General features: G+C 43.9%; 1 protein-coding gene across 1 annotated transcript; it reads left to right on the top strand.

The window, feature by feature from the left end:
• The first annotated feature begins 19,426 nt into the window (after window positions 1–19,426).
• On the top strand, window positions 19,427–25,652 carry mat2aa (methionine adenosyltransferase II, alpha a). Its single transcript, XM_046317131.1, has 9 exons — window positions 19,427–19,711; window positions 21,904–21,981; window positions 22,245–22,367; window positions 22,502–22,614; window positions 22,723–22,866; window positions 23,059–23,277; window positions 23,457–23,639; window positions 23,830–23,963; window positions 24,142–25,652. The coding sequence occupies exons 1-9, from the start codon at window positions 19,621–19,623 to the stop codon at window positions 24,242–24,244; spliced, it is 1,188 nt and encodes a 395-aa protein (XP_046173087.1). The 5' UTR covers window positions 19,427–19,620; the 3' UTR covers window positions 24,245–25,652.
• Window positions 25,653–25,833: the final 181 nt, after the last annotated feature.

The raw sequence follows: 25,833 nt of genomic DNA, 5'->3' as shown, positions 1-25,833 counted from the left end.
ATTATTTCTTTGTGGGTGTTCTAGTTTTCATGTTTCTATGTTGGTGATTTGTATGATTCCCAATTAGAGCTGGCAATCGTTGTCTCTAATTGGGGATCATATTTAAGTAGGGTTTGTTCCCACCAGAGCCAGTCTGGGAGAAGAGGGAGAAACTGGAGGAGAGTGAAAGGAAAGAGCCAGAGACTGTCCGGGAGGCAATGGCGAAGTTGGGAGAGAGTGAGATGAGAGAGATGTTGTGCAAGTGTGTTCTGCTCAACGTCCGACCAGAGGATCCGTTTAGCAGTCTGGTGCAACCTGTGCCGGTTCCACACTTTTGGCCTCAAGTGTGCCTCTCCAGTCCGGTACATCATGTGTCTCCTCCTCGCACTCTCCCTGAAGTGCATGTCCCCAGTCCGGTACGTCCTGTGCTTGCTCCTCGCACTCTCCCTGAAGTGCGTGTACCCAGTCAGGTACATCCTGTGCCTGCTCCTCGCACTCGCCCTGAGGTGCGTGTCACCGTTCCGGTACAATTTGTGCCGGCTCTACGCGCCAGGTCTCCAGTGCGCCTCCACTATTAGTGCGTCCTGTTCTTTCTCCCCGCACTCGCCCTGAAGTGCGTGTCACCAGTCCGGTGCCACCTGTACCGGCCCCACGCATCAGGCCTCCAGTGCGCCTCCCCAGTCCAGTACGTCTTGTGCCTGCTCCCCGCACTCGCCCTGAAATGCGTCACTAGACCGGTACCACCAGTGCCGGCCCCACACACAAGGCTTCCTACGACGGTTCCCAGTCCAGAGCTTCCGGCGACTGTTCCCAGTCCAGAGCTTTCGGCAACGGTTCCCAGTCCAGAGCTTCCGGCGACTGTTCCCAGTCCAGAGCTTTCGGCAACGGTTCCCAGTCCAGAGCTTCCTGCGACTGTTCCCAGTCCAGAGCTTTCGGCAACGGTTCCCAGTCCAGAGCTTCCTGCGACGGTTCCCAGTCCGGAGCTTCCGGCGACGTTTCACAATCCGGAACCTCCAACAACGTTTCCCAGTCCGGAGCCTCCAACGACGTTTCTCAGTCCGGAACCTCCAACAACGTTTCTCAGTCCGGAACCTCCAACAACGTTTCTCAGTCCGGAACCTCCAACAACGTTTCACAGTCTGGAACCTCCAACAACGTTTCTCAGTCCGGAACCTCCAACAACGTTTCTCAGTCCGGAACCTACAACAATGTTTCTCAGTCCGGAACCTCCAACAACGTTTCTCAGTCCGGAACCTCCAACAACGTTTCTCAGTCTGGAACCTCCAACAACGTTTCACAGTCCGGAACCTCCAACAACGTTTCTCAGTCTGGAACCTCCAACAACGTTTCTCAGTCCGGAACCTCCAACAAAGTTTCTCAGTCCGGAACCTCCAACAACGTTTCTCAGTCCGGAACCTCCAACAACGTTTCTCAGTCCGGAACCTCCAACAACGTTTCTCAGTCCGGAACCTCCAACAATGTTTCACAGTCCGGAACCTCCAACAACGTTTCTCAGTCCGGAACCTCCAACAACGTTTCTCAGTCCGGAACCTCCAACAACGTTTCTCAGTCCGGAACCTCCAACAACGTTTCTCAGTCCGGAACCTCCAACAACGTTTCTCAGTCCGGAACCTCCAACAATGTTTCACAGTCCGGAACCTCCAACAACGTTTCTCAGTCCGGAACCTCCAATGACGTTTCTCAGTCGGAACCTCCAACAACGTTTCACAGTCCGGAACCTCCAACAACGTTTCTCAGTCCGGAACCTCCAACGACGTTTCTCAGTCGGAACCTCCAACGACGTTTCACAGTCTGGAACCTCCAACAACGTTTCTCAGTCCGGAACCTCCGACGACGTTTCTCAGTCCGGAACCTCCAACAAAGTTTCACAGTCCGGAACCTCCAACAACGTTTCACAGTCCGGAACCTCCAACGACGTTTCACAGTCCGGAACCTCCAACGACGTATCTCAGTCCGGAACCTCCAACAACGTTTCACAGTCCGGAACCTCCAATAACGTTTCACAGTCCGGAACCTCCAACAACGGTCCACGGCCCGGAACCCCCTGAGACGGTCCACGGTCCGGAACCCCCTGAGACGGTCCACAGCCCGGAACCTACGGCGATGGGCCATGTTCCGGAACCTTCGGCGAGGGTCAACGGTCTGGAGCTTCCAAACACGTCCAGTCCAGATCCATGACAGGGGCCTTCCTCTGCGCCAATGCCCAGTCCAGACACATCGTCCAGTCCTGCTCCATGCCAGGAGCCTTCCTCTGCCCCGATGTCCAGTCCAAACACTGCGTCTGGTCCTCCTGGGTGGTACTGTCAAGTCCTGACCATAGAGAGTCCTTATTTTCTATGGTGGAGTAGGTCAGGGCGTGACTGGGGGGTTAGTCTAGTTTATTAATTCTATGTGGGTGTTCTAGTTTTCAACGTTTCTATGTTGTGATCTGTATGATTCCCAATTAGAGCTGGTAATCGTTGTCTCTAATTGGGGACCATATTTAAGTAGTGTTTGTTCCCACCTGTGTTTGTGGGATATTGTATTTTGAGTAAGTGTATGTAGCACCTCTGTAGTCACAGTTCGTTGTTAGTTAATTGTTTTTATTAATAAATGATGTGGAACTCAACATTCGCTGTGCCTTGGTCCATTTCTACAAATGATCGTGACAATGACGCAGTCACCACCATGCTTGAAAATATGAAGAGTGGTACTCAGTGATGTGTTGTGTTGTATTTGCCCCAAACATAACGCTTTCTATTCAGGACATAAAGTTCCTTTCTTTGTCAAATTTTTACTTTAGTGCCTTATTGCAAACAGAATGCATGTTTCTTTTCACTCTGTCATTTAGGTTAGTATTAGAATGTTGGAGTAACTAGAATGTTGTGGATCTATCTTCAGTTTTCTCCTATCACAGCCAATAAACTCTGTAACTGTTTTAAAGTCACAATTGGCTTCATGGTGAAATCTCTGAGCGGTTTCCTTCCTCTCCTGCAACTGAGTTAGGAAGGACGCCTGCATCTTTGTAGTGACTGGGTGTACTGATAAACTACCCAAAGTGTAATTAATAACATCATGCTCAAAGGGATATTCAATGCCTACTTTTTTATTTTTACCTATCTAACAATAGGTGCCCTTCTTTGCGAGGCATTGGAAAACCTCCCTGGTCTTGTGGTTGACTCTGTGTTTGAAATTCACTGCTTAACTGAGGAATCTTACAGATAATTGCATGTGTGGGGTACAGAGACGAGGTAGTGATTTAAAAATAATGTTTTATTATACACAGAATGAGTCCATGCTATTTATTATGTGACTTGTTAAGCAAATGTGTACTCCTACACTTATTTAGTGTAGGAGTACACATTTGGTCATTCAGTCATTGAGGATCAATGAGACAACTCAGAGGGTCCAACGAAAGGAAAGAGAATCCAACTCTGGACTCTTGACACCCTCTCCCTAACTTGCCATAACAAAGGAGTCGAATACTTATTGATTCAAGACATTTCAGCTTTTCATTTGTTATTAAGAATGTCTAAAAACTTAATTCCACTTTGACATTGTGGGGTATTGTGTGTAGGCCAGTGACACAACATCTCAATTGAATCCATTTTAAATTCAGGCTGTAACACAACAAAAATGTGGGAGAAGTCAACGGGTGTGAATACTTTATGAAGGCGTTGTACCGTTTACATGCTTCTTTTTAAAAATGTTGTGGCTATTGTAATCTGCTCTGAAGAAAACACCCCTTGAACTCAAAAAGTGCTGAATAATTCCTGGCTGGAGGGGGGGGGGGCACATAAACTCATGTAACTCAATATTGAAGCTCTGATGTTGCTAGACCTTGATATACGAGTAGTCAGTTGTCTGCGCTACGTACACAAATAAACAGCGTCAGGATATCTTCATGCATCTTGGAATTACAGTCCTGTAGACACAGAGAGACAATAGGTAGAAATGTCAACTATGAATATTTATGATGAATGTAAGCTTTACTTTTTGGTAGCTGATTAATAGACAACTTTCCAAGTCAAATGTGCTCTCATTCAGTGCTGTATGGTCCTGTCTGACAAGAATACATACAGTTACATATGTTTTTTGATGTTGTGGCTATTGTAATCTAATCGGCTCTAAGACAAACAAGTTGGGTCAGACACAAAAAAACAGTTTCCTCTGTGGGTTTTGTTTGTTCAACCCCTACTCTTGCAATTACATTAGGAGGCCCAACTAAATTTGAAACTAAATCCAATATGGCATCCAAAATCCGACACGGCTGCCACAATACCATTCAATTGTGATTAAATCACATGTAAATCTTTCAGATGTCTGTACTTGAAAAAGCTCCCCTGGCCTTTTCTACAGTACTGTTCTTATGACCTGTACTCTATACTATTTTTGTGCAATTCAACTTTGTTCCAATATACCTGCCATAATTACACTTGTCTGGATATAGAAAAGGCAGCAGACTGCTTGACATGGCAACACTAAGTAGTCATTGAGGATCAATGAGACAACTCAGAGGGTCCAACGAAAGGAAAGAGAATCCAACTCTGGACTCTTGACACACTCTCCCTAACTCTACATCTTGCACTCACTGTGTAATAATAACTTGTGCCTCCGGGATTGGGCTCTTAAGTCACCTTGCGATCATTTAGAAATGAACTTTGTTTCATGGCTAGTCCAATACGACTACCAACATGACCTTCCTCTGGCTCACTAAATTGTGATGCGCATTGGGATATTCCAGTGCACTCCTATGCTGTTCAGGTTGAGCTAACACGACTTTTTCCAGAAAACCATGTCTACCATCCTGGCTGTCTGTCCTGGAGATCCCATAGATGTTGACTTGGAGACATAATGGTGTCTGGGTAGGATACAACCACACATAATTACAAGCGCATAAGGCAGGTATGTGTTCACTACAATGAACCAACACAACCTGACAATCATTGACAAGAAATGTAATCAACTTACTGGGCCTTTGCATATGATAAGAATTTAACCTCTCCAATGTCAATGCCATCCCGAATCTCCCAGAACTGTCCTCAATAGGCCCAATCTGACCATCAGTCCTCCACTCGGGAAGTTACTACAACCAGAGACACCTTAAAACTGGACTGCCACAGGTCAGATGGCCATTCAACAGCCAAAATACCATCTAGAAATTGCTGGCGTGCGTTGCCCTCTTATGTACCTATTTTGCTACCAACCATGGCTGGCCAACCCATGTGAAACCTGAACTGGACTCACATGTAAATAATGACTTATCATGTTGGGGTGACTCATGCATTGGTCTGGGGAACTGTGCAGTAATCCCTTTAATAAATGGATCACTAGTCACTTAAAAAATGGCACTTTAATAATGTTTACATATCTTACATTACTCATCTCATATGTATAATGTATTTTATACCATCTATTGCATCTTGCCCATGCCGCTCGGCCATCGCTCATCCATATATTCATATGTACATATTCTTATTCCATCACTTTACATGTGTAGGTAGTTGTTTACATAGGTAGTTGTTGTGAAATTGTTAGATTTCTTGTTAGATATTGCTGCACTGTGGGAACTAGACTGGGAGACCAGTCAGGATCGAGAGAAAGCTGAACGGAGCAAAGTACAGACAAGAAAATCTGCTCCAGTGCTCATGACCTCAGACTGGGGCGAAGGTTCACCTTCCAACAGGACAATGATCCTAAGCACACAGCAAAGACAACGCAGGAGTGGCTTCAGGACAAATCTCTGAATGTCTTTGAGTGGCCCAGCCAGAACCTGGACTTGAACCCGACCGAACATCTCTGGAGAGACCTGAAATAGCTGTGCAGCTACGCTCCCCTTCCAACCTGATAGAGCTGAGAGGATCTGCAGAGAATAATGTGAGAAACTCCCCAAATACAGGTGTGCCAAGCTTGTAGCGTCATACCCAAGAAGACTCGAGGCTGTAATCGCTGCCAGAGGTGCTTCAACAAAGTACTTTTGAAGTAAAATATTTTTACACAACCATTTCTTTCATGAATGGGAGACATTATGAATGTGAAACAACATGGTTGTGTTTGTTCTACCTCGGGTAGTTATCTAAAAAATGTGGGGGCCTTGCCACTAGCTTAACAGGTTTTGTAACAAAGATGTGCACATACCTGACATTTCCCCTCAAGGAGGCCATTAAATATTTACATATTGTGTATATTGGTACTTGTAGTATGGTGATTGGACTGTTTTGAGATTACCTACTTGTTATAGTGATGAAGACAGGACTAGAACAAGAGAATCAAGCGCACCTGAGGCCTAACAGAAAGCCATGGAATTTATGCTATGTGGATTACAAGATGCGGTTTGCTACATGGATGATGTTGTTGTCTTCGCTGAAAGAGAAAGTGAACCAACGATTCCAAGACAGAGGGCTGACACTTAACAACATCCTTGGACTAAAGCAGATTGAAATCATTGAACTTGAAGTCACAGCAAAAGGGATAAAACCAGACACACAGAGTGGTTGAGTTGAGTGATCGAGTGGTTTTCAATCAGAGGCAGCTGTCTATCGTTGTCTCTGATTGAGAACCATACTTAGGTAGCCCTTTCCTACCTGTGTTTTGTGGGTAGTTATTTTCTGTTTTGTGTGTCTGCACTAGACAGAACTGTTTCGTTTGTTATTTTTTGTTCTGGTGTTCAGTTTTATTAAAAATCATGAACACGTACTACGCTGCACCTTGGTCCTCTTCTTTAAACAGCCGTTACACAGCCTGAATGGGAAAAAAATATTTGTTTTCTCATCAACACACAATAACTCCATAATGACAAAGTGAAAACATGTTTTTAGAAAAGTTTGCTAATGTTTTGAAAATGAAATATAGAAATAAGTATTCACACTCCTGAGTCAATACTTTGTAGAAGTAGCTTTGGCAGTGACTACAGCTGTGAGTCTTTCTGGGTAAGTCTCTTAGAGCTTTCCACAGCTGGACTGTGCAACATTTGACTATTATTTAAAAATTCTTCAAGCTCTGTCAAATTGGATGTTGGTCATTGTTAGACAACCATTTGCAGGTCTTGCCATCAATTTCAAAGTAGATTTAAGTCAAAACTGTAACTTGGCCACTCAGGAACAGTCAATGTCTTCTTGGTAAGCAACTCCAGTGTAGATATTTGATTTTCTTGGTGCTTAGCTCCATTCTGTTTATTTTTATCATGAAAAAGTCCTTAGTCCTTAACGATACAAGCATCCCCATAACATGATGTAGCCACCACAGAGTGATACTCAGTAATGTGTTGTACTGGATTTGCCCCAAACATAACACTTTGTATTCAGGACAAAAAGTTGTTTGCTTTTCCACATTTTTTGCAGTATTACTTCAGTGCCTTGTTGCAAACAGGATGCATGTTTTGGAATATTTGTATTATGTACAGTCTTCATTTTTTTCACTCTGTCAAATAGGTTAGTCTTGTGGAGCAACTACAATGTTGATCCATCAGTTTTTTCCTATCACAGCCATTAAACTCGGTAACTGTTTTAAATTCACCATCGGCCTCATGGTGAAATCCCTGAGAGGTTTCCTTCCTTTCTGGCAACTGAGTTAGGAAGGACACCTGTATCTTTGTAGTGACGGGGTGTATTGATACACCATCCAAAGTGTAATTAATAACTTCACCATGTTCAAAAGGATATTTAATGTCTGCTTTATTAAAATGTTTTGCCCATCTACCAATAGGTGCCCTTTTTTGCGAGGCATTGGAAAAACCTCCCTGGTCTTTGTGGTTCAATCTGTGTTTGAAATTCAGTGATCGACTAAGGGATCTTAAAAATACTTGTATGTGTGGGGTACAGAGATGAGTTAGTAAATGAAAAAATGTTCAACATGACTATTGCACACAGACTGAGTCCATGCAATTTATTGTGTGAGTTGTTAAGCACATTTTTACTCCTGAACGTATTTAGGCTCGCTATAACAAAAGTGTTGAATACTTATTGACTCAAGACATTTCAGCTTTTCATTTCTAATTCATTAGTAAAAAAAAATGACATTATGGGGTATTCTATGTAGGCCAGTGACCAAAAAAATCTAAATGTAATCCATTTTAAATTCAGGCTGTAACACAACAAAATGTGGGAAAAGTCAAGGGTTGACAATTCTTTCTGAAGGCACTGTATGTTAAAAATGGTTCAAAAGTTCTTTGGATTTATCGGGTGCCTTATCTCCTTGCCTGCATCATTAGTAATATTTGGACTCATAAGTATCAAGTTTGACTCTGTCTCCATCCTGGGAGTTTTGTGCATTGTGTGCATCTCATGGTCTTGAATCATCTTATAAAACAATGAAAGAAACTGGTGTCTGTCAACTCAAATGAATAAAACGGAATCAATGGAATCAAGAACTGTGATAGAGAACAATAGAACTGGGGAAAAGCACCAAACATTTAATTTAAATCAGTGGCCTTTACGTGTCACTCGGTTCAAGTCACTGTATCCAATTGAATCATTTGTTTCAATTATAAGAGGATTGCCTTTTGTATCTGTCTAATGCTGTTAGACACATATACATGTATACGTGTGTGTGTGTGTGTGCGTGCGTGCATTGAGAGTGTTGTGAGGCAAGGAAAGGGGTATTTAGATCTGTCAGTGAGAGGGGGCTTTGAGACAGAGGCTAATGGAAAGCAGCTTATCCTGTTGTAAATCCCTGAATATGCTGAGAAGTCTCCTCACACAAACACACACACTTTCTCCCAATACAAAAGCTACTGTAGGCAGCACAGTCACACCTTGGCATGGCAGACACTCAAAATGAATCTGACAGTTGATTTAAGCAGCCCCAGCTATTGTGGTGTAGCAGAGATAGGAGTCACTGCCATGACTTCATGACTGAGAGAAACATGCACACATGTTGTGTGGTAGCTGTAGTCTCCCCTGTTCTTTAGCAATCAGAATAATTACTCTAAGGATTAGAAAGAGGATAATCTGAGACTAAAGCTCTGTAGCAGCATGAGACATCACAGGGTGTACAGTACAGAGTCACATGGGGTACCACAACTTGAGGAATGTGTGTGTTTGTGTGACTTTTCAAGTGTTTGCCCATAAGCTCATCTTGGTGTGTGTGTGTGTGTGTGTGTGTGTGTGTGTGTGTGTGTGTGTGTGTGTGTGTGTGTGTGTGTGTGTGTGTGTGTGTGTGTGTGTGTGTGTGTGTGTGTGTGTGTGTGTGTGTGTGTGTGTGTGTGTGTGTGTGTGTGTGTGTGTGAGAGAGAGAGAGAGGAGAGAGAGAAGGGGAGAAGAAGAGAGCTATTTAGCCTACGTTTTGTTACATTTACAAAGTAAAGCATTATTGGTTATAAAGATGTGATAAAACACATTTTCATACTCTGATGTTACAAACCTCACTATAGATTAGGACTGGATTATAAATCTTGTCCTGGGCAACTACAGTATAACATTGTAAAACAATGTTTCTGTAAAAATTACATTGGTTTTAATTTTATAAGTAAAAAATACAAAACATATCTAAATATATTAATATCTACAGTCGTTGTCGGAAGTTTACATGCACTTAGGTTGAAGTCATTAAAACTTGTTTTTCAACCACTCCACAAATGTCTTGTTAACAAACTCTAGTTTTTGCAATTCGGTTAGGACATCTACTTTGTGCATGACACAAGTCATTTTTCCAACAATTGTTTACAGACAGATGATTTCACTTATAATTCACTGTATCACAATTCCAGTGGGTCAGAAGTTTACATACACTAAGTTGACTGTGTTTATAAACAGCTTGGAAAATTCCAGAAAATGATGTTATGGCTTTAGAAGCTTCCGATAGGCTAATTGACATAATTTGAGTCAACTGGAGGTGTACCTGTGGATGTATTTCAAGGCTTACCTTCAAACCCACTGCCACTTTGCTTGACATCATGGGAATATCAAAATAACTCAGCCAAGACTTCAGAAAAAAATTGCAGACCTCCACAAGTCTGGTTCATCCTTGGGAGCAATTTCCAAATGCCTGAAGGTACCACGTTCATCTGTACAAACAATCGTACGCAAGTATAAACACCATGGGACCATGCAGCCGTCATACCGCTCAGGAAGGAAACACGTTCTGTCTCCAAGAGATGAACATACTTTGGTGAGAAACGTGCAAACAATCCCAGAACAACAACTGAGGACCTTGTGAAGATGCTGGAGGAAACAGGTACAAAGGTATCTATATCCACAGTAAAATGAGTCCTATATCGACATAACCTGAAAGGCCACTCAGCAAGGAAGAGGCCACTGCTCCAAAACCACCATAAAAAAAGCCAGACTATGGTTTGCAACTGCACGTGGGGACAAGGATCATACTTTTCGTAGAAATGTCCTATGGTCTGATGAAACAAAAATAGAATTGTTTGGCCATAATGACCATCGTTATGATTGGAGGAAAAAGGGGGAGGCTTGCAAGCCAAAGAACACCATCCCAACCATGAAGCACGGGGGTGGCAGCATCATTACATTTACATTACATTTAAGTCATTTAGCAGACGCTCTTATCCAGAGCGACTTACAAATTGGTGCATTCACCTTATGACATCCAGTGGAACAGCCACTTTACAATAGTGCATCTAAATCTTTTAAGGGGGGAGGGTGAGAAGGATTACTTTATCCTATCCAAGGTATTCCTTAAAGAGGTGGGGTTTCAGGTGTCTCCGGAAGGTGGTGATTGACTCCGCTGTCCTGGCGTCGTGAGGGAGTTTGTTCCACCATTGGGGGGCCAGAGCAGCGAACAGTTTTGACTGGGCTGAGCGGGAACTGTACTTCCTCAGTGGTAGGGAGGCGAGCAGGCCAGGATCTGATGGTTCACAGTATCGAAGGCAGCCGATAGGTCTAGAAGGATGAGAGCAGAGGAGAGAGAGTTAGCTTTAGCAGTGCGGAGCGCCTCCGTGATACAGAGAAGAGCAGTCTCAGTTGAATGACTAGTCTTGAAACCTGACTGATTTGGATCAAGAAGGTCATTCTGAGAGAGATAGCGGGAGAGCTGGCCAAGGACGGCACGTTCAAGAGTTTTGGAGAGAAAAGAAAGAAGGGATACTGGTCTGTAGTTGTTGACATCGGAGGGATCGAGTGTAGGTTTTTTCAGAAGGGGTGCAACTCTCGCTCTCTTGAAGACGGAAGGAAGCCAGCGGTCAGGGATGAGTTGATGAGCGAGGTGAGGTAAGGGAGAAGGTCTCCGGAAATGGTCTGGAGAAGAGAGGAGGGGATAGGGTCAAGCGGGCAGGTTGTTGGGCGGCCGGCCATCACAAGACGCAAGATTTCATCTGGAGAGAGAGGGGAGAAAGAGGTCAGAGCACAGGGTAGGGCAGTGTGAGCAGAACCAGCGGTGTCGTTTGACTTAGCAAACGAGGATCGGATGTCGTCGATCTTCTTTTCAAAATGGTTGACGAAGTCATCTGCAGAGAGGGAGGGGGGGGAGGAGGATTCAGGAGGGAGGAGAAGGTGGCAAAGAGCTTCCTAGGGTTAGAGGCAGATGCTTGGAATTTAGAGTGGTAGAAAGTGGCTTTAGCAGCAGAGACAGAGGAGGAAAATGTAGAGAGGAGGGAGTGAAAGGATGCCAGGTCCGCAGGGAGGCGAGTTTTCCTCCATTTCCGCTCGGCTGCCCGGAGCCCTGTTCTGTGAGCTCGCAATGAGTCGTCGAGCCACGGAGCGGGAGGGGAGGACCGAGCCGGCCTGGAGGATAGGGGACATAGAGAGTCAAAGGATGCAGAAAGGGAGGAGAGGAGGGTTGAGGAGGCAGATTCAGGAGATAGGTTGGAGAAGGTTTGAGCAGAGGGAAGAGATGATAGGATGGAAGAGGAGAGAGTAGCGGGGGAGAGAGAGCGAAGGTTGGGACGGCGCGATACCATCCGAGTAGGGGCAGTGTGGGAAGTGTTGGATGAGAGCGAGAGGGAAAAGGATACAAGGTAGTGGTCGGAGACTTGGAGGGGAGTTGCAATGAGGTTAGTGGAAGAACAGCATCTAGTAAAGATGAGGTCGAGCGTATTTCCTGCCTTGTGAGTAGGGGGAAGGTGAGAGGGTGAGGTCAAAAGAGGAGAGGAGTGGAAAGAAGGAGGCAGAGAGGAATGAGTCAAAGGTAGACGTGGGGAGGTTAAAGTCGCCCAGAACTGTGAGAGGTGAGCCGTCCTCAGGAAAGGAGCTTATCAAGGCATCAAGCTCATTGATGAACTCTCCGAGGGAACCTGGAGGGCGATAAATGATAAGGATGTTAAGCTTGAAAGGGCTGGTAACTGTGACAGCATGGAATTCAAAGGAGGCGATAGACAGATGGGTAAGGGGAGAAAGAGAGAATGACCACTTGGGAGAGATGAGGATCCCGGTGCCACCGCCCCGCTGACCAGAAGCTCTCGGGGTGTGCGAGAACACGTGGGCGGACGAAGAGAGAGCAGTAGGAGTAGCAGTGTTATCTGTGGTGATCCATGTTTCCGTCAGTGCCAAGAAGTCGAGGGACTGGAGGGAGGCATAGGCTGAGATGAACTCTGCCTTGTTGGCCGCAGATCGGCAGTTCCAGAGGCTACCGGAGACCTGGAACTCCACGTGGGTCATGCGCGCTGGGACCACCAGATTAGGGTGGCCGCGGCCACGCGGTGTGGAGCGTTTGTATGGTCTGTGCAGAGAGGAGAGAACAGGGATAGACAGACACATAGTTGACAGGCTACAGAAGAGGCTACGCTAATGCAAAGGAGATTGGAATGACAAGTGGACTACACGTCTCGAATGTTCAGAAAGTTAAGCTTACGTAGCAAGAATCTTATTGACTAAAATGATTAAAATGATACAGTACTGCTGAAGTAGGCTAGCTGGCAGTGGCTGCGTTGTTGACTTTGTAGGCTAGCTGGCAGTGGCTGCGTTGTTGACACTACACTAATCAAGTCGTTCCGTTGAGTGTAATAGTTTCTACAGTGCTGCTATTCGGGGGCTAGCTGGCTAGCTAGCAGTGTTGATTATGTTACGTTGCGTTAAAAGAACGACAATAGCTGGCTAGCTAACCTAGAAAATCGCTCTAGACTACACAATTATCTTTGATACAAAGACGGCTATGTAGCTAGCTATGTAGCTAGCTACGATCAAACAAATCAAACCGTTGTACTGTAATGAAATGAAATGAAAATGTGATACTAGCTGTGGAGCGAAGCGGAATGCGACCGGGTTGTTGAGTGCGGAAGTTCTATTCGGTAGACGTTGGCTAGCTGTTGGCTAGCTAGCAGTGTCTCCTACGTTAAGGACGACAAATAGCTGGCTAGCTAACCTCGGTAAATTAAGATAATCACTCTAAGACTACACACTCTAAACTACACAATTATCTTGGATACGAAGACAGCAAAGACAACTATGTAGCTAGCTAACACTACACTAATCAAGTCGTTCAGTTGAGTGTAATAGTTTCTACAGTGCTGCTATTCGGTAGACGGTGGACGTTTGCTAGCTGGCTAGCTGCTGGGCAGATAGCAGTGTAGACTACGTTAGGACGACGAAATACGATAATTACGCAATTATCTTTGATACAAAGACGGCTATGTAGCTAGCTAAGAAGAAATTGCTACGATTAGACAAATCAAACCGTTGTACTATAATGAAATGTAATGAAATGTAATGAAAAGTTATACTACCTGCGGACCGAAGTGCGGATGCGACCGCTCGCTCCAACCCGGAGGTGCTTTGCTGCAGGAGGGACTGGTACACTTCACAAAATTGATGGCATTATGAGGCAGGAAAAGTATGTGGATATATTGAAGCAACATCTCAAGAGCTTGGTCGCAAATGGGTCTTCCAAATGGACAATGACTCGAAGCATACTTCCAAAGTTGTGGCAAAATGGCTTAAAGACAACAAAGTCAAGGTATTGGAGTGGTCATCACAAAGCCCTGACCTCAATCTAATAGAACATTTGTGGGCAGAACTGAAAAAGCGTGTGCGAGCAAGGAGGCCAACAAACCTTGCTCAGTTACACCAGCTCTGTCAGGAGGAATGGGCCAAAAGTCACCCTACTTATCGTGGGAAGGTTGTGGAAGGCTACCTGAAACGTTTGACCCAAGTTAAACAATTTAAAGGCAATGCTACCAAATACTAAATACAAAATACTTGAGTGTATGTAAACTTCTGACCCACTGGGAATGTGAGGAAAGAAATAAAAGCTTAAATAAATCCTTCTCTACTATTATTCTGACATTTCACATTCTTAAAATAAAGTGGTGATCCTAACTGACCTAAGACAGGGAATTTTTAGTAGGATTAAATGGCAGGAATTGTGAAAAATTTAGTTGAAATGTATTTGGCTAAGGTGTAGTTAAACTTCCCACTTCAACTGTATATAATCTTTAAAATGGTCTGCTACAAAAATAAGCACATTCTTCAGTATAAATAGAGCATGAACAGTATGTCCTCAAACTCTAAATATTTATAGTGCCACTAGATTTGATGACAATCCTGTTCTTGAATGCAGGCCAGAACTACACTATATGTACAAAAGTATGTTGACACCACTTCAAATGAGTGGATTCCTCTATTTCGAGCAAAAAAATAAATAAATTGAGCACACAGCCATGCAATCTCCATAGACAAACAGTGGCAGTAGAATTGCCTTAGTGAAGAGCTCAGTGACTTTCAAAGTGGCACCGTCATAGGATGCCACCTTTCCAACACGTCAGTTAGTCATATTTCTGCCCTGCTAGAGCTGCCCTAATCAACTGTAAGTGCTATTATTGTGAAGTGGAAAGGTGTAGGAGCAAAAAGTGGTAGGCCACACAAGCTCATAGAACGGGACCGCCGAGTGCTGAAGAGCAACACTCACTACCGAGTTCTAAACTGCTTCTGGAAGCAATGTCAGCACAAGAACTGTTCGTCGGGAGCTTCATTAAATGCCAAGCATTGGCTGGAGTGGTGTAAACCTCGTCGCCATTGGACTCTGGAGCAGTGGAAATACGTTCTCTGGAGTACAGCATACAATGACATTCTAGACGATTCCATGCTTCCAACTTTGTGGCAACAGTTTGGGGAAGGCCCTTTCCTGTTTCAGCATGATAATGCCCCTGTGCATAATGCGAGGTCCATACAGAAATGGTTTGTAGAGATCGGTGTGGAAAAACTTGACTTGTCTGCACAGAGCCCTGACCTCAACCCCATCTTTGGGTTGAAATGCAACTCCGACTGCAAGCCAGGACTAATCGCCCAACATCAGTGCCCGACCTCATTCATTATCTTGTGGCTGAATGGAATCAAGTCCCTGTAGCAATGTTCCAACATCTAGTGGAAAGCCTTCCTAGAAGACTGGAGGCCGTTATAGCAGCACAGGGGGGACCAACTCCATATTAATGCCCCTGATTTTGGAATGAGATTTTCGACAAGCAGGTGTCCACATACTTTTGGTCATGTATTGTATTGTATGTTTGACTAAATACATGAAAGCCTCTGTTTCTCCATGCCACAGCAATCTTCTGAGTGTGCGCCAGACAGTGGAATTAACGGCAACACACTGCGGCATTAGTTTGTTGTCATCTTATAAAATGCCCTCCCTGGCACTCAATGACCTCTTTCATTCTTTTTTTTTATTTGCATGTATTGTTAGGTATTACTGCACGGTTGGAGCTAGGAGCATAAGCACGTCGCTACACCCACAATAACATCTGTGTATGCGACCAATACAATTTTATTTGGCTAGCACAGTTAAACATCTTAAAGGAAGGACATCAGAAGATATTGATGAAAACAGGATGATTGATTATGACGCACAATAACAAAGGTTTTGGAGGACTAGGCAAAACAACACCACAGTTTTGTGTAGGCCTTCTACCCCAGCCAATTGGTGTCTGGACTCTGGACCTTTTATAGCACAGGACAGGAGGTAGTGCTCCCTCTCATTCAGTGCATTAGAGGCTTCCCTCAATTGGCCTAGACAACGCTGCATGTAACTGGTTTAAAAATGACTTGACAGATAGAATTCAATGTGTATCAACTGATGGTGTCCTGCAAGGGTCGATTCTGGGTCCTGTACTTTTGACTGTTTACATTAACAATATCTACTTGCCTGTAAAACATTGTAACCTGCACTTGTATGCCAATGATACTGTTGTGTATACTATTGCCCCAACGGTTGACCTACAGTCTGCCTTCATTGTATTACAGAAACAGATTATTGATCTGAAATTATTGTTGAATGCAGGTAAAACTAAATATATGTTGTTCTCTAGACTGCATTAAACTAACTCTGGTGATTTAAGCTTATGTCCATATTGATTGTGTCTAGCTTATAAATATCTGGGCATCTGGATATATGAAAAACTCTCTTAAAAAGTGGCCTTATTCTATAGAAATTGGTCCTCCCTCTGGCTAAGTAGTAGAAAGCAGATTATTCAGTCGAAGTTCCTATCGGTCCTAGACTATGGCGACATCATCTATTGAAAGCAGCTGCCACCTCATTAAACCCGTTAGATGCAGTTTATCGTAGCGCTCTGCGCTTTATTACGGGCTTCAATTTTAGTGCATATCACTACGTTCTCGACCAGAAAGTTGGTTGACCATCTTTGATGTCCTGTCGGTTGATACATTGCTATTTTCATTTATAAAGTACATTTACAAATAGTCCCAATGTACAGTGCCTTTGAAAGGTATTCAGACTCCTTGACTTTTTCCACATTTTGTTACGTTACAGCCTTATTCTAAAATGGATTAAAATAAAAAAATTGTCCGTAGAGCTCCAAGACAGGATTGTGTCAAGGCACAGATCTAGGGAAGCGTACCAAAAAAACGCTGCAGCATTGAAGGTCCACAAAAACACAGTGGCCTTCATCATTCTTAAATGGAAGACGTTTGGAACCACCAAGACTCTTCCTAGAGCTGACCCACCAGCCAAACTGAACAATCGGGGGAGGTGACAAGAACCGGATGGTCACTCTAACAGAGCTCTAGAGTTCATCTCTGCAGCACTCCACCAATCAGTCCTTTATGATAGAGTGGCCAGACAGAAGCCATTCCTCAGTAAAAGACATAACAGCCCGCTTGGAGTTTTCCAAAAGGCACCTAAAGACTCTCAGACCATGAGAAACAAGACTCTCTGTTCTGATGAAACCAAGATTAAACTCTGTGGCCTGAATGCCAAGCATCACGTCTGGAGGAAACCTGGCACCATCCCTACGGTGAAGCATGGTGGTGGCAGCATCATGCTGTGGGGATGTTTTTCAGCATCAGGAACTGGGAGACTAGTCAGGATCGAGGAAAAGATGAACGGCACAAAGTACAGAGATCCTTGATGAAAACCTGCTCCAGAGAGCTCAGAACCTCAGACTAGGGCGAAGGTTCACCTTCCAAAAGGACACCGATCCTAGCACACAGCCAAGACAACACAGGAGTGGCTTGGGGACAAGTCTCTGAATGTCCTTGAGTGGCCCAGCCAGAGCCTGGACTTGAACCTGATCGAACATCTCTGGAGAGACCTGAAAATAGCTGTTCAGCAACGCTCCCCATCCAACCTGACAGAGCTTGAGAGGATATGCAGAGAAGAATGGGAGAAACTCTCCAAATGCAGATGTGCCAAGCTTGTAGTGTCACACCCAATAAGACTAGAGGCTGTAATCACTGCCAAAGGTGCTTCAACAAAGTACTGAGTAAAGGGTCTGAATACTTACGCAATTGTCATATTTCAGCTTTACATATACCATACATTTGCTAAACTTTCTACAAACCTGTTTTTGCATTGGCATTATGGGGTATTGTGTGTAGATTGATGAGGGGAAAAAACCATTTAATCCATTTTAGAATAAGGCTGAAATGTAACAAATTGTGGGAAAAGTCAAGGGGTCTGAATACATTCCAAATGTACTCTACCTAACATCTTTACTAAACTTTAGAAGAGAACTCATCTGTAAAAGAAACCTTGGTCTCAGTATGACTCCCTGATAAAATAAAGGTTAAATTTAAAAAAGAATATTAGGGCATTATTTCCACTAAGTTCAAGTCAATTCAATAAGACATCTTTAGACTTAATCATCTCAAGGGACATTATTACATTATCACTCATCCAGCATTACATAAGCCCATTACATACAGTACCAGAGAAAAGTTGACACACCTACCCATTTAAGGGTTTTTCTTTATTTTCACTATTTTCTACATTGCATAATAATAGGGAAGACATCAAAACTATGAAATAACACATATGGAATCATGTAATAACCAAACAAGTGTTAAACTAATCCAAATATAGCCACTGGGATTTTTGCCCATTCTTCAAGGCAAAACCGCTTCAGCTCCTTCAAGTTGGATGGGTTCTGCTGGTGTACAGCAATCTTTAAGTCATACCACAGATTCTCAATTGGATTGAGGTCTGGGCTTTAACTAGACCATTCCAAGACATTTAAATGTTTCCCCTTAAACCACTCGAGTGTTGCTTCAGCAGTATGCTTAGGGTCATTGTCCTGCTGAAAGGTGAAGCTCTGTCCCAGTATCAAATCTCTGAAAGAGTGAAACAGGTTTCCCTCAAGAATTTCCCTGTATTTAGAGCCATCCATCATTCCTTCAATTCTGACCAGTTTCCCAGTCCCTGCCGATGAAACACATCCCCACAGCATGATGCTGCCACCACCATGCTTCACTGTGGGGATGGTGTTCTCGGGGTGATGGGAGGTGTTGGGTTTGCGCCAGACATATTGTTTTCCTTGATGCCAAAAAGCTCAATTTTAGTCTCATCTGACCAGAGGACCTTCTTCCATATGTTTGGGGAGTCCCCGACGTGCCTTTTGGCAAACACCAAACATGTTTGCTTATTTTTTTCTTTAAGCAATGGCTTTTTTTCTGGCCACTCTTCTGTAAAGTCCAGCTCTGTGGAGTGTACGGCTTAAAGTGGTCCTATGGACAGATACTCCAATCTGCAAGCAAACATATGATCTCCATACAATTTTTTGTTTCCTAAACCAGAATCTGTAACAGAGTGGACTGCGTTTTGTAGACTTTGCCAAAGTTTTTTAAAAATGTGTTATTTAGGAGTGCAAGACCGAATTTAGTTTGTGCACACTTATCCTGTACTACTAAGAACATTAAAAGATACCTACTAACTTCTATCAAACCCTACCCCAGACCCTCCATCGCCTTACAACCTCAATAACCCTATACGTCAATCTTTCCCTCTCTTCCACATACTGGTACTTACAACATAAATCAACACATGCTTCACCGTGGTAATACTGTTGTACCATGTTGTTGTATGTGTCGAACTGCTTTGCTTTATCTAGGCCAGGTCGCAGTTGCAAATGAGAACTTGTTCTCAACTATCCTACCTGGTTAAATAAAGGCGAAATAAAAAAATACATGTTAAAAGAACTACCTGGTGGGCTACCTCGATCATCACTACCCCCCTCCGAAAAAAAGACTACCTGGAACGTGTCCTCAGTCAACAGCCCCTCCTATACGTGGCAATTGGCTAAACAGACAGGACACGGGGACGCCCCTCACTGACGCGATTGAAGGATAAATATCAACGCCACCAAATTGTTTCAAGAACACCGGTGAAATAGCTAAGTCTACAGAAACACTCATTTTTAAATTGGGCAATATACTTAGTATCAGATACATCATATTTTGTAAACTACAGTTGACTGAGTTTAGCTAGATATACTCTGCAAATAACAATTCCTTTAAAATGAACGGGCAATTGAACGGTTTCCATAACTCACTCATTGATGAAGACTGCTTTTTGTTCACCTCTGAATCTGTTGGAGAAGGACACCCAGGTGAGTTTGCGTCTGCCTTATTTTAGCTAGCTACTTTCCAACATAAGGAACGGTTATGTGGTAGATTCAGCGAACTAGCAGCAAAGTGCTGCCAAATGCCTGCCAGTCCCTTTTACGAACACGCATAAACGTTAGCTAACATATTGTTCGTTTGCCCCAGTCAGCTAGCTATTTGACTATTTTTTTTTTCCACATTTGCTGATCTTTGAGTCAGCCGATATTATGAATGGGGAACACGAGCCAGACAGGCCACGCGGGTTGCCTTCGCCATGGGATCGGGTGCTAGCTAACGTTAGCTAGAAGCTCATGCTAATCCAGAAAAGTGTGACACTAAAATACTTGTCTGGATGGTCAAGTCGCCACCTGTGGTGCGTTTATTTAAAAACGTAACATATATGCCATATTTTTATACATTCGTTGTTTTTCCTTTCATTGAATTTATTAGCACATTTTGGGCGAGTCGAACAACGGTATTACATCAGTAGACTGCGAGCTCGTGCCCGTAATGCAACTGCGAGCGCGGACCAAGTAGGTTTTGTTGTTATCTGGTCACTGGGTTAACGGAGTTCTCCAGCAGTGGTGTATTTTAGTTCATTTCAATGCGTGTATAGTAACAATTGTCGGTGATTTATTTTGACTTGACTGAAGCATGAGACCACCGTGTACTCATTTCACCTCAAATCACCATTGTTTCATGAGCTGAAATAAAAGATCCCAGAAATGTTCCATACTCACGACGAGTTTATTTCTCTTAAATGTTGTGCACAAATGTGTTTACATCACCGTTAGTGAGCATTTCTCCTTTACCATGATTAAACAACATGTTAATTACAGGGGACAAATAAAAAGCCACTCGAAAATGTGCTGTTTTGTCACACAATACAATGCCACAGATGTCTCAAGTTTGAGTGTGCAATTGGCATTGTTACTGCAGGAATGTCGACCAGGGCTGTTGCCAGAGAATTGTTGTTAATTTCTCTACCATAAGCCACCTCCGATGTCTTTTTAGAGAGTTTGTCAGTAAGTCCAACTGGCCTCGACCGCAGACCACATGTATGCCGTCGTGTGGGTGACCGGTTTGCTGATGTCAACATTGTGAACAGAATGCCCCACTTCTACCGACAACAAACAATTGCATTTTATCGATGGCAATTTGAATGCACAGAGAGCGTGGCGAGATCCTGAGTTCTATTGTCGTGCCATTCATCCACCGCCATCACCTCATGTTTCAGCGTGTTAATGCACAGCCCCATAATGCACAGTCCCAAGGATGTGTACACAATTCCTGGAAGCTGAAAATGTCCCAGTTGTTCCATGGCCCGCATACCCACCAGACATGTCATGCATTGAGCATGTTTGGGATGCTCTGGATCAATGTTTATGACAGCTGTTTCCAGTTCCCCCCCAATACCCGGCTTCTTTGTACAGCCATTGATGAGTGGGACAATATTCCACTGGTGTTCTGATCCAAGCCTGTGACCAACAGATGTATGTCTGTATTCCCAGTCATGTGAAATTCATAGATTAGAGCCTAATGAATTTATTTCCTTATAAAGTCAAATCTTTAAAATGGTTTCATGTTTTTATATTTTTGTTCATACATTACAGTAGCTAGCCAGGTTTTCTGGCTACAGTCCTCATGTACAGGTTTAAGTGCAATGCTCACTCGACATTTGGGGGAGGGTGACAGCTCCATTGCAGCTGATTATCTAGGCTTACCTCCACCCTAAATATAGGCAAAGGCCTCTTCTCCAGGGACTGCAGTGCAACTGTTGGCAGCCTGTCGCATTATGTACCTTTTGTCACAAGAAGCTGCTTTAAGCAAGTAGTCACTGTTGTAACAATTCAGTGCATATGATAATCTTTTGAATTAAAAGCCAACATGTTGCTATTGGTGAGAGTTTTGTAGAGACTGGTTCCGAAGACTGCCCCCCTCCTTGCAGGGCTGGGGGGTGCCAGCCATGGTATGAATGGGCTGTGGTTAGGAATGTGGCTACTGTGGTGCTTTGCAGCTGTCGCTCATGTACATGGCAATGGCTGCTGAGTGGCTTGTTGCAAGTTTGGTCCATTAAAGGTTATTGGTTTTGCTTTTGCAGGGATAAACTGCCTGGGGGAAGTGTTCAGCGGGATCTTAAAAAAAAAAAAAAAATTAAGCAGGATACACCCCATAACTCCCATTTCTTGTTTGACAGATAAGATTTGTGACCAGATCAGCGACGCTGTGCTTGATGCCCATCTCAAGCAGGACCCTGATGCCAAAGTGGCATGTGGTAATGATCAAGCACCCATTTAAAAAAACATTTCTATAGATTTATCCATTTAAAAACATTTCTATAGATTTATCCATTTAAAAACATTTCTATAGATTTATCCATTTTGCACTAACATGACCGCTCTTCTGTCCCCCCTTTATCACCCTGAATAGCTAATGCTCATGTTTACCTCACTCTCTCACTTTCCTTCACTTGATTTTCTTCTGTTTGTCCCCTTTTTTCTCTCACATGCTTTCTCTTTCTGTCTGCATTTTCTTCAGAGACTGTAGCTAAGACTGGGATGATCCTGCTGGCAGGGGAGGTCACCTCCAGGGCCAACGTCGATTACCAGAAGGTCGTCAGGGACACGATCAAGTACATTGGCTATGACGACTCCTCCAAGGGTATTATAGCGAATTTGCTCTGATGAGAGATTAAATCGCTCACTTCCATTGAAAACACAGTTTTAAGAGGTCACACGGTTTGCTTTAGTAGGTACAGAAAGTAACACTGAGGTTTGACTATTCCCTTCCTACAGGCTTTGACTATAAGACCTGCAATGTCCTGGTGGCTCTGGAGCAGCAATCCCCTGACATTGCTCAGGGTGTTCACCTGGACCGCAAAGAGGAGGATGTGGGAGCTGGAGACCAGGTTAGAAGGTTCCTGTCTTTGAGTGTGAGGAAGTGACTGGGCCTTGACAGTATGATAGTGTTTGTTTTTGTCCCCGCTCCAAGTGTTTGACTGTGTTTTGTGTTACAGGGTCTGATGTTTGGTTATGCCACTGATGAGACTGAGGAGTGTATGCCCCTCACCATCGTCCTCGCCCACAAGCTCAATGCCAAGATGGCTGAATTGCGCCGCAACGGAACCCTCCCCTGGCTGAGGCCAGACTCCAAAACTCAGGTTAGATTCAGCACTGTAGCCCATGAACACCCATGCACCAAATATGGCAATGAAGTCATGTAAATCCCTTGTCCAGATCTTGGTAATGAAGCCGTCTTTTCAGATGCACTCCAATCACATGCAGGTATCCTAGTACCTTGCCAGATGTGTGTACTCATTGAATGACACTTAATACCTTGTCTCCCTCTCTAGGTGACTGTTCAGTACAGGCAGGACCGTGGGGCCATGCTCCCAGTGCGTGTGCACACTGTTGTGGTGTCCGTGCAGCATGATGAAGTAATTTGCCTGGATGAGATGCGTGACGCGCTTAAGGAGCAGGTTGTGAAGGCTGTGGTGCCCACCGTGTACCTGGACGACGACACCATCTACCACCTGCAGCCCAGCGGCCGCTTCGTCATCGGAGGTCCTCAGGTGAGACTGAGAGATGTATTGTACACCACTGTCCTCAATAGAATAGAAAATAACCATCCAGAGAGATGTGATCAAGTAGCTACATAGTCAGTCAGACTTGTTTTTTAAAGTAGGCTCTTGTCAACACGAGACATTTCTAACACTGTCCTGTGCTCCTTGGCTGACTCTCCCCCTCGCAGGGTGATGCTGGCCTGACCGGACGTAAGATCATTGTGGACACCTACGGCGGCTGGGGGGCCCACGGTGGAGGGGCCTTTTCAGGGAAAGACTACACTAAGGTGGACCGCTCTGCTGCCTACGCTGCCCGCTGGGTGGCCAAGTCCCTGGTGAAGGCTGAGCTCTGCAAGCGTGTGCTGGTCCAGGTCAGGATTGCGCTAATGGCTGCAACCTAACAATTGTATTGTTTCAGGTTTTAATTTGCTATAAGAGTCATTCACTTAGAACTGTTATGTATAACAATGAGATGAAAAGTATAAAAAAATAGCATATTTTACAACCTGTCATGTGAGTCTTGGTCATGTGTGTGTTAATAAGAAGTGGCTGTGTTGTCAGGTAGCCTATGCCATTGGAGTTGCCCATCCCCTATCCATCTCCATCTTCCACTATGGGACTTCTCAGAAGAGCGAGAGGGAGCTGCTGGACATCGTCAAGAAGAACTTTGACCTCCGCCCCGGTGTCATTGTTAGGTAGTGTGGAACAATGGTGGCTGCCAGTAACATATTTTGTTATCAGGGGTCCCATAGGGTCGGAGCTGGTCTTCATGGGTCTAGGGGTTCTACATTTGAATGGTGACGGCTTGGTTTGCCCTCTAGTAATCTGCATTTATTTACCCAATTCAACACTATTGTGCTTTCTGTGTTCCAGGGAGCTCGACTTGAAAAAGCCCATCTACCAGCGGACTGCTGCCTATGGCCACTTTGGGCGGGAGGCCTTCCCCTGGGAGGTCCCCAAAAAGCTCAAATACTGAATCTCTCACCCTGAGCTATGGGTGTACTACAGAAAAACCTACAAGCTCTTGGGAGAGATGAATGTCCACAATCACCCCCAAACTCTCATCCCTAAAGGAAACATTTTACACTCCTGTACCCTCTCTACCCATCTGCAATTGCTTGCACACCCCCTGAAATCCATTTCCTGTCTTTCCCTCTGACAGTTGTTTTATCTTCACAGAAATGTATTTTCTCTCTTCTCCCTCCTGTTTCCGTACCTATCCCCCACCCAATGTTTCTCTGGTTGGAGAAATAATTGATGGCACATTTTAGGGCTGAAGAATGCTAGGAGTTGCAATAGGTAATTAGGATGTCAATCTTGTCCCCTTTACTTTTAATTGAAAATAGTTATTTGTCAGATGTAACCAAAAACCCATTTGTTAAAGTGGAACTGCAGAATTTGAGTTTTCTTGAACTATAGTACCTTGTTTGGAATAGTCATCCCTTCAGACCGTGTTTTCTGACGTGTTACAAAGAAGTCAGAAACTTCTAATGAACTCTGGTTCTGTTGGGATGTAAATTGTATCTCTATTCCCTCTGTCACATCCTTTGTCAAATTAAGATTACATGTGAAAGTTCTAGAATGGTCTGATAGATTAAGGTAAAGGCAAGGCACTTCCCCTCTAGACAGTGACCACTGGGTGTCGCTAGAGAAACTGCTTCAGTCTGCTCTACCATTTGATAACTCAATACTTGAAAACAAACGTGAGTGCTTCATTTTTGACTGCCTTTGGGGACCTTTATAACATGGATGCTGACAAGTGAGGAAGGTTAACTTAAAAAAATAAACAACAATTAAAAATCATTAGCATGGTTTTACCCTCTGGTTCCTAAAGTGGTCCACAGAAAAACTTTGGGTTGCAGCCACTAGGTGGTGCTCTAAGCAGTTGCCAGTGTTATTTATATTTTAGCGACAAGGGTTTGGGAGATGACTGACTTTGCAGAAGTATTTGAACCTTTTTTTTCTTCCCACATGCCCACTGATAAAAGCAAAAGTCTGGCGGGTGTTGTACAGAGAAACCGGCCTTGTTTACAATGCTCTCTGTTGGGTATGTGCGGACTGCAGCATTTGCATTCTCTACATTTGTTTTAAATCTTTCTTTTTTTACATTTTTGGTGGTGAGGCTCAGTCTGGTTACTGAAGGTGTAAAAGTGCCTTTTTAATGTTTTTACCTCACTACACACACCCTTCCTGCTCCTATCTCCAACCCCTCACCTGTGATGCTTACAGACCCACCTCACTACACACACCCTTCCTGCTACTATCTCCAACCCCTCACCTGTGATGCTTACAGACCCCTCGGCTCAAATGTTCCATTTCCTAAAGACTTGAAATGCTCCATGTGAAACCTTTGAATGAATAAAAGTCTACCCTGATGTTCTGTACATAATTCCTTAATTTATTTTTAATTCTCAATATTCAACTTGCAGCACTAACCTCCATTGCTACTGAAACAAATGCATTAATTGGGAGAGGTAGACTCATGTCCCTAATAAGGACACAATCTAATGTACAATTTTTGGAATTTCACTACACAATTGCTTCTGTTTGTAGAAATGATTTCCA

This window comes from Oncorhynchus gorbuscha, linkage group LG20, assembly GCF_021184085.1.
Source record: "Oncorhynchus gorbuscha isolate QuinsamMale2020 ecotype Even-year linkage group LG20, OgorEven_v1.0, whole genome shotgun sequence".
Lineage (NCBI taxonomy): Eukaryota > Metazoa > Chordata > Actinopteri > Salmoniformes > Salmonidae > Oncorhynchus > Oncorhynchus gorbuscha.
The sequence above is the reverse complement of the archived record's forward strand: the minus strand, read 5'-3'. Positions and strand labels throughout refer to the sequence as shown.